Source organism: Solanum tuberosum, unplaced genomic scaffold (assembly GCF_000226075.1).
Source record: "Solanum tuberosum cultivar DM 1-3 516 R44 unplaced genomic scaffold, SolTub_3.0 scf00623, whole genome shotgun sequence".
In the NCBI taxonomy this organism is placed as follows: domain Eukaryota; kingdom Viridiplantae; phylum Streptophyta; class Magnoliopsida; order Solanales; family Solanaceae; genus Solanum; species Solanum tuberosum.
Window position 1 is genome coordinate 7,355 of NW_006239550.1, and position 9,282 is coordinate 16,636.

Consider the following 9,282-nt stretch of genomic DNA (forward strand, 5'->3'; position numbering starts at 1 on the left):
TCTTCAGTCACCTCTGTTATTTGATGCATCCCTCTAATGGTAAGGAATTTTAAACAAGGAAGTTGTCCTAGTGCTGGCAAGGAATCACAGTCCTTGCAGTAGCTAAGAGACACTTCTATTAGCTTATGAAATGAATTATCAGCTAGCCAATTTGGAAATTTTGTCCCTCTATATCCGGTAATTTGGAGTACTTTTATGTTTGTATTTGGTTGTAGCTCATCAAGTATGTCTCTTTCAGTTCGTGAATTGTCAGCATCACTTCCACTCCACTCCAAAGATAACCTTTCAACGTGTTTCTTTTCCCTCATATTTGCCTTCATAGATTCCCTTCTATCAATCACATTTTGCAACTCTAGAATTGATAGAGATCCATACAAGTTATGTAGTTCACCCAAATCTTCCATTCTGGAACCACTGCGACCACTTAGAAGAAACTTGGCTCCCACTAGCACATGGAGACTTTTCAACTTGTTCAGATGTAGGGGTCTCCTCAAATGAGCTTCGCTAATGTCAAGGTGACGCAAGTTGATCAATTTTTCCATAAGCAGAGGTAGCTTATAAAGATTACTACAATGTGACAAGAGAAGTGTCTCTAAGTTGTACAGTACACAAATTGAATCTGGCAACTTTTTTATAGCTGTCCAGGAGAGGTCCAAAAACCTTAGGTGCTTTAATTTGATAAACAAGTTATCTGGCAACTCCGCATTCTCATAATGAGACAATGATAGTGCCCTCAAAGATGTTAGTCTTGGCAATATGTCATGCAGCACCCTCTTGCTTAGACGGCATGAACGCTGCTGGATATCAATGGGAAGTAATGTCCTCAGCTGCTCCAATTTGTACAGGAGTTTCAACTTTTCAAAGTCACCTTGGCCCATTGAATAGGACATGTGCCGACTTTGTTCCAACATATGAGATCCTTGGTTCTCTTCCAACCTAATACAAAGATTTGAAGATGCCATTTGGGCCAAATCATTGACAAGGTCATGCATTAAGAATTCCCCCGGATTCCATTCAGAAGACTCTCGGACCCTTTCAAACAATGATCTCGATCTCAACTCAAGAAAGTATTGGTTAGCTGAATGCAACTGCTGTACAAGACCATTAGCAATCCACAGGTGAATAACTTGCTCTTTGCAAAATAGATAATCTTTGGGATATATTGCACAAAAAGCAAAACACCGCTTCAAATGTGGACGAAGATCATTGTAGCTCAACATCAATGCTGGTAAAATTCCATTCGAACGACTTGGCAGCTCCCATATTTCACTTCTTAAAATGTCTCTCCACTCATCCACCTCTGATTTGGAGCGTAAAATACCAGCAAGTGCCTTTAGAGCTAAAGGCAATCCTTTGCACTTGTGTGCAATTTGTATTCCAACCTCTTCAAGTTCTGGATGTTCCTCAGGATCCCTATTTTCTAATGAATGTCGTTTGAATAGAGCCCAAGAGACTTCACTAGACAGAGTGCCCACATTGATTACCCCACTACCCATCATCAAGGCAACACTCTCCTTACGTGTCGTCACAATGATCTTACTTCCTACATCTCCTTGTACAAAAAGATTTCTCAAGTCATCCCATTCTTTATAGTTGTCATTCCACACGTCATCTAGGACAATAAGAAACTTTTTTCCCTTTAAGCTTTCCTTCAATTTGACTTGAAGTTGATTCAGATTATTATCAACCTTTAAACCAATTTCCTGAAGTAACTCCTTCGTTATTCTGACGGCATCATATGGTTCAGACACACAGATCCAAGCTTTCAAACCAAAATGTTCTTTTACCTTCTCATCATTGTAAACAGATTTAGCAAGTGTTGTCTTACCCACACCCCCCATTCCAACAACAGGAATTACAGTCAGATTTTTTCCATGTCCATCCTCAGACAACAAACGGTCAATCAATTCCTCTATTTCATTCTGCCTGCCAAAGATTTCAGACTCAACAACCACAGAAGTTGAAAATTCTCTTGTTTCTTGTTTACTCGAATCAAGATATTTTGTTAGATCAAGAAAACCAATTTGCTTTTGCAACTCCTCCAGTGTTTCAATGTTTTCTTCCAACTTATCCTTTATGTTAAGAAAAAATTCATCACTCAAGGGCAAGCTGAGGTGACTTATCTGTGGGTTGCTTGTTTCTCCAAGATTTTGATGCTGACCTTCCACCTTTAATCTCAAAACCTCATAATTGACTTGTTCTATTAAGTTCTCAGCGCCATCCACAGCATCTTGAAGCTCACTAAGCCACTGGCTCACGTATGGATTTGATGCTTGCTTATTCTCCGCATCACTTAACACAGCCTGAAGGCCAAGCAAAGTCATCCTCAGCTTCTTTAAGAGCCGAACATCACGCTTGTCCCTCTGAAACATCTTCAGCAGCTCGCCCTGTGGAGCAAGCCTATCGAATAGAACTTGCAGGACTGAAGAGAGAAATGCACCACCAACTGCTAAGCCAATATCCATTTCTGAAAGCTGCAATACAAAGCAAAGAATCAAAAAATGGACAAGAATGGCAAAAATTAAAGATGGTTGTCTATTTTTTGCTAGGAATTAAGAGATTGAATTCCTTTACAAACAATATACTGACTGTCTGCTTGATTTGCAATTGCTATACCAATAACTATCTCTTTGGTCAAAGAAAGAAAAGAGAAACAATCTTTTTTCTCTTTTCAAAAAGATTGCAATTTTCCACAGCTTAGCTGTCTCCGTCTTCACTTTATTACTTATCTTGACTATCAAATTCCATATAATAATTTATTATTGGTAGACACAGCCATTATATAAAGGAAATGAGTAATATAATAATTCTAAGTAGGATTTGATTATTGGGTGTGTCATGCTCAAGTGACACATTTTATTTCACTGCAAAAGTGATTCCGGAACTTATTGTCGAGTGAAATTTCATATCATCACTCAACTAATGATTTTTTTCGTAGAAAATCACTCAATTATGGATATTTTACCTACAAAGTCACCAACCTATTTAATTAATTTTTTTCCATTAAAATTTATTGACATGAATTTATTATTTAAAACCAAAATTGTAAAAAAATAAAAAGATACTCATTTCCCTTCTAAATTATCCTCTTCGCTCCAAAACTCTTTCTCCTCTACATTCTTTACAATTCCTAATGTTTACAATTTCATGTCAATAATTTAGAAAAAAAATCAATTAAAAAATAATTACATAGATGAGCCTTTATATACAGATCTGGGACTCAAATTTTCATGCCTTGTAATGGACTATAACAAACCACCACGCTCCACATCCACCATCCTCATAGTTGTGCACTAGACACAACTGACCTCTAGCGAACACTGCAAATACGGAGGATAGTGGGTGGCTTTGATACCATTGATACAATCCAGAGAGAACCATACCCCAAAAAAACTAGCTATTGACGTGACTATATAAGCCCTACATCAACACATTTATATACCAAAGTGGACTCAAGTCTCATACCTTGCAATGGACCTTAACAAAATGCCCGTGCAATAACGCTGTATCTCAGGACCAAGAAGCACATTAATCTTTGAATTTCTCAAATGGAAGAACAACCTCTCTAAACATACACATGTCTCTGGAGAACCTCTTTAGAGAGGTTTTAGCTCATCAAATGATTTTCCTAACATCACCAGTGAAGCACACAAGGAACTGGTTGTGATACGTCGGGGTTGACCTCGAGCAAGAAACATCACCAGAAGCAGTTATGGCAAACTTGACAAGTTTTGTGCCTACAAACACTTGGGTTTTCCAATAATTACACAGTCCACGACCGAAACTCTTTTGGTGGAATATGCAAACTAGCTGAGTTGCCTGAATGGAAACCAGCCCTCAATATTACCATGTCAATCAACAACATACACTGTCAACATCTATGGCATCAGTTAAATCAAGATAGGATACTTAAGATTCACCTCAACGCATCTTCAAACATCACAATCCGTTTTTCCTCATAAATTAGCATTATATATATAACATGGTCGGATCATATGACCCATCAGTTTCATGTGCTCTTATCAGAATCATATTACAAAGAAAAGTACCTGAATAAACATTAACACAAATCTTTGAAGATTTGGCTCAATTTATATTACAATTCAGTTTCCTTTCACCGAGAGCATTTTGAGTTTTGATCTTTAATCGTCATGTCCATAGGGCCTCCCACACTGATCCAGAGTTATCGTCGTCTAAGAAGCTCATAGGGATATTATGAGTGAAATTGTCCAAAGATTGTTGTGGGGGTGATATTGCTTGTGGAGATTGGCCCATTTCCATGCAAATTAGTTCCAAGAGATGAGCTTGTTGGCATTGCATGTTGACAATCTCAGCTTGTGCCTTTGCCAATTGTGCTTGGAGATCACTCACTTGTTTTTGTAGATGGAAAATTGACCCTGCACAACCGTATACAGGATCTCTCAGTCTAGCATTTGCCTCATACACCATGCTGCTTACAGCATCTGCTCTTTGAGATTCCGGCAATTCCTAATTAAACAAGATTTGAAAAAGTTAATATGATGCTTGGATTTCACTATACAAGTGAATAAGGAAAACCTAATTGTTAAAATAAGCATTTAACTTGTTAGAAAACTAAGGAAATTATGAGAGAGAAGGGTTTTGTTAGACAAAAAGCCACATGTAATTATCTTGGAAAACTAAGAGAAGTCAATGCACCATACAAAGAGAAAAAATGAAGATATAGATGCAAAGAGAAGAAAAAAATATACAGTAATATAGGGATGAAAAGAGTGAATTGTTTTTTCTTAAGTAATCTAGATTGTCAGTATAAAGAATTTTAAACCATCGGATCACTTTGATACGAGAACTACATTAAAACTCCTTAAAATGTAAGATTTGTAATCTTAAAAATAAAACAAGTCACCGACTATAATACATGAAAGTGACTCAATAATGTGAAATTTTCTTACACTAAACAAGTTTATTACTTGAACTCCTTAGTAAATAATGGGATGTGGTTGTTACTTCTCATTATAGATCAATCCCCTCTACACCACCAAAAGGAAAATAGTATAGGAATTTTTCCCTGTTTGCTACTATAGGGGCTCGAAATCAAGGGCTCTCTTACTACTTGAAACTAGTACCTTTAATGGTATACACGTCAAATTGGTTTTTTAAGATTCAATTTTTTTCTCTATTTCATCTTTAAATTTGGTGATTATGTTCTACTACAAGAACAACTTTTCCAACAGTAATATTAACATACAATATCTAGCAAATCAGAACGCTAATAAACAAGCCAAACCCCTCAGAAATGCTCAGGAGGATTCTATCAACTACCTCCTTGTCCATGGTGATATAGCCACCAAGACTTGAAGAATGATATCTGGATTTCTAGGGACTGACACCAGACATTCCAACATCAATAATTTCTTAAACAGCTGGTGGACTACTGAACCAAACAATTTGGTACATAGACTGTTTTTGCAGATCACTCCTACCATTGTGTGTTGGGAAATTTGAAAGGCCGAATGTGAAAAGGTATGGCCATAAGAATATTTCATATTTCAATATCTAGAATCGGCACCAAATTCCTTTTCAATTAAAAAACTATAGATAAAAGTTGAATTGGCATAAAAATGTAGAATTGTCCTCGAACTACAAGCGCAGAATCATCAGTAAGATGGTTCACTGCAACAACTCTCAAGACAGTTCTACCATAGTTCACACTGATGGAAGCAGCAGGGTAGGGATCTGGAGAAGGAAGGATGGTTAAGAGAAGAAACAGGAAAATGATCACAGCCTTTGCCAACCCACTTCATTTCTCAACTAACAATTATTGTGAAACACAGACAACTCTTTTTTGTGTTACTTGGTATAGGAATCATATACCAGTTAACTATATTTTGCTATTAGATTCTATGATCCTAGTCGAGATGATCAAAGGCAACATCAAACCTCCATGGCATCTCCAAAGGAATGTGGAAAAGATTCAAGATATAATCAGGAACAGAAACATCCAAATATCCCATTGCTATAGAGAAGGTGACAGGGTAGCAGATGTTATGGTTAAACATGCTACCCTACTAGATCATAATGACATCTACGACAGGGAAAGAGACAACAACTTAGACTGGACAAGATGGGCTTCCCATCATTCAAAATAAGAGCTGAAAAACATACAGGACGGCACTTTGACCCTCCTTGAACTCTTCAGTAAGAACATGCTACTAGAAAAGCATCTAGTAGACATGCTCTTTTTGGTGAAACATTCCTTTGGAATGTAACCTGCTGGCCTCTTATCCTTCTAAGATTTCCCCGTATGTAGTCTTTCACTACTCTTTGTTAGTTTATAATAAACTAGATAGGGGCCAAGGTCAAACCTCCCATCACCACACGAGGTGAAAGCCTGGGTGAATGAATTTAAGTTTTTAAAAATATTTTTCCAATATTTGCCTACTTAAACTTCTACAACAAATAAACGTCGAAATATTCCTAATAACAACGGTCTAATGAATGTGAACTCGTTTTGCTTGTGAAATATAAAACAAAGTTTACTTAAATTGTTTCAAGGAAAACATCCTTGGTAGATACTTATTTGTGTCAAATATTTAAACCAAACAAACAAAATTTATTATAGTTAGGTGATTTAATTTTGGTGAAAATATGCAGTAATTACTCAATACAGTTAAGAAATGAGTATATGTACAAACACATCCTATATCTACTAGTTTGGTGTAAACATCCAATGGAAATAATTTTTTATCCCATGGACACCGAATAAGGTTTTAAGCACACCCTAATGTGGTGAGATCAGAGATAGAATATCTCACCTATTTATTTATGAAGTATAAGTGTGTAATCGGTAATTGGTAATTGGCAAATAGGTCGGGGAATATTTGGCTATTTTCTCTTAATAATTATTAAAACTACAACAAACAGTAGATATGAACCCATAACTTGAAAGTAGTATAATTAGTTAGGCATAATACATATATATTACCTTCAACTTGGCTTTAGCTGCCTAGTTAGCATCTATATCCTCCAATTTTGGGCCTGCACAAATAGTCACTTAAACTTCTATAAAAGTTGAACAAGTAAGCTTGTACATTGGCATAATACACGTAGGACACAAATTTTCAGGTAGGACGCATGTGTCCATTTGTTCAATTTTACGCAAGTTAAAGTGTCTATTTGTGCACACTCAAAGTTCTAAGCTATACGGGCACTGATGTATTATGCCAATTAGTTTAATGCTAAGAATCTCAATAACATTTGCTCGAATCATAGATTTATCTTAAGAAATTCACTAAATACATAAATAAAATTGATTTGTGAACCTAACTATAATCATATAATAAATTGAGATCGCAATAGAAATCATAAATTTCAAAAGTGCACCTGCAAGGACTTGATGACATTGCTAGCACCATAAACACGATGGACAGTAGTGAAATTGATGGTATCATTAGGAGGAAACCAAGGTGCCAACACGCAACTCTTTGCACAGTTCCGACCTAAGAACTTACAGGCGGCACAAGAGCTGGTCACCGGCGAAAAAACGTAGCGAGAGGATGAAGGCAATGAAGTTACGGCAGGCGGTAGATCGGTAGGTGGAGAGTTAGGAGAAGAGGAAGACGAAGACACGGCGGAGGATGACGGCGACGGCAGCGGTAGCGGTGAAGGTGGATAGTTAGTTGATGAGTACTCCATTTTCGTTTTTTACGTGTAGCTTATAGAAAATGATTTGGAGAATATAATTTAGCTATTTGAGCTCATTTTATATGCCAATTCATTGAACACAGTAGTTTTTAAAATAGGGAAAATGCATAAATTCTTTTCTAAACTTGTCCTGAAAAATCAGTTACATATTTTAACTATCTTAATGATTTATTACACACCTGATCTTATTTAAAGTGATATTAATACCCCCTTATAAGATGACATGGTAGAAAAAGTGTCTTCACCTTCCTTAAGGTGCGTGAGAAGAAGGAAAAAAATGTTTAAATGTTAAATTTTAACACATGACACTATCTTATTGGTCATTATATAATTAAGTATTATAATTTCTAATATATTAATTCTATCAATAATATCTTTGTGTGTCTTTTTATTGGTGGCCTTCCATTTCTTTTAAAGCTTATACATTTTTTTTTATTTTGACTTCCTCTTCTTCAACGGTTCTTTTCTTTGTCACCATTAACTAGTTCTTCACTTATTTCCATGGAAGCATTTCAAACTCATACAGAAGAACTTTAAAAAGAAATAAGAAAGAAAATAGATTATTCTATCTTTGTCTTCTCTATTCTTGTTGAAACACCACCTACAACCATCACAATGTCATTTTTGTCTCAAGCCTCCATCAATAGCATATTTGATTATTCATTATGCACAAATAATACATATAAAATGATTAATTTCATCCATAATTATCAATATTTTAAAAGAAAATTACAAATCTGAAAGTAATTTTATAGATCTGAAAGTTTTTATTTGTTTCACCGGCAACAATGGTGTTGCCCACCAACGTATCACCGCCGTCAACATCTTTATACTTCATAATCGTCTAACTACTTCCTATTTTTTTTCTTCAAATTTTCTCTTTTCCCCTTCTATTTATGAAGAAGGAAGAAGAAATAAATTTTAAAAAACAAAGAGATGTATGGCGAGGGAGGAAGAACACACAGAGTAGGAATTACTATTTTAAGAAAGTGTGAGAAAATATTAAGGTAAAAAGGTTAAAATAATATTATTTTCGTTTCCAAAACGCGTGTTCAACAGTTTCTCACACAAAAACTGAGATTGTCTTCGAAAGGGGGAATTAATATCACTTTAAACAAGATCAGGTGTGTAATAGGTCATCGAGATAGTTAAAGTGTGTAACTGACTTTTCGGGACAAGTTTAGGGGGGAATCTATGCCTTTTTCCTAAATATTTTATCTTTATAGAGACATTCAAATTGTGACCATCTATGCATAGCACTTTTTCCAGGTCATGATTTGTTGAAAAACTCTATAAACATAGAAATATTATTTGTTAGAGAATAAAAATAAAATCAACTCTCTTATGGAGATGCAAGTCAGAATCAGAATTTGAGGTGATATGGCAAAATATGATATGTGATTGGAACTGTGCAGATAATTCTTGGCTTCAAAAGCTATATGATTAAAGAAATGGTGTACTGCATTTAGTCGTTCCATTTTCTCTGCAGACATTAAATCAACTCAAAGAAGTGAAAGCACGAATAGGATCTTCACAGAAATGGCATGCAAGACAATGAGTATAACTGAATTTGTAAAGCATTATGAGCAACGGACAACT

At 35.7% G+C, this 9,282-nt stretch overlaps 2 protein-coding genes across 3 annotated transcripts in view; both read right to left on the reverse strand.

Moving 5' to 3' along the window:
• LOC102600135 (putative disease resistance protein RGA1) overlaps positions 1-2,543 on the reverse strand; it is a 5,142-nt gene extending 2,599 nt beyond the window's left edge. For both annotated transcript variants that reach the window (XM_015304870.1, XM_015304869.1), the window contains exon 1: positions 12-2,543. In XM_015304870.1, the coding sequence (XP_015160356.1) occupies positions 12-2,465 (2,454 nt within the window). In that variant the 5' untranslated portion in view covers positions 2,466-2,543. The remainder of the gene's footprint in view (positions 1-11) is intronic.
• Positions 2,544-3,927: 1,384 nt separating this feature from the next.
• LOC102578635 (LOB domain-containing protein 1-like) lies at positions 3,928-7,699 on the reverse strand. The gene is made up of 2 exons (XM_006366350.2): positions 7,363-7,699; positions 3,928-4,488 (listed from the first exon to the last, which is right to left on the reverse strand). The coding sequence occupies exons 1-2, from the start codon at positions 7,672-7,674 to the stop codon at positions 4,150-4,152; spliced, it is 651 nt and encodes a 216-aa protein (XP_006366412.1). The 5' UTR covers positions 7,675-7,699; the 3' UTR covers positions 3,928-4,149.
• Positions 7,700-9,282: the final 1,583 nt, after the last annotated feature.

Excerpts from the sequence above, each read along its gene's own strand:
- LOC102578635 (XM_006366350.2), bottom strand. The coding sequence starts at position 7,674 with ATGGAGTACTCATCAACTAACTATCCACCTTCACCGCTACCGCTGCCG. Across the intron at positions 4,489-7,362 it reads ATGTCATCAAGTCCTTGCAG|GAATTGCCGGAATCTCAAAG; the intron begins GTGCACTTTTGA and ends TTGTTTAATTAG.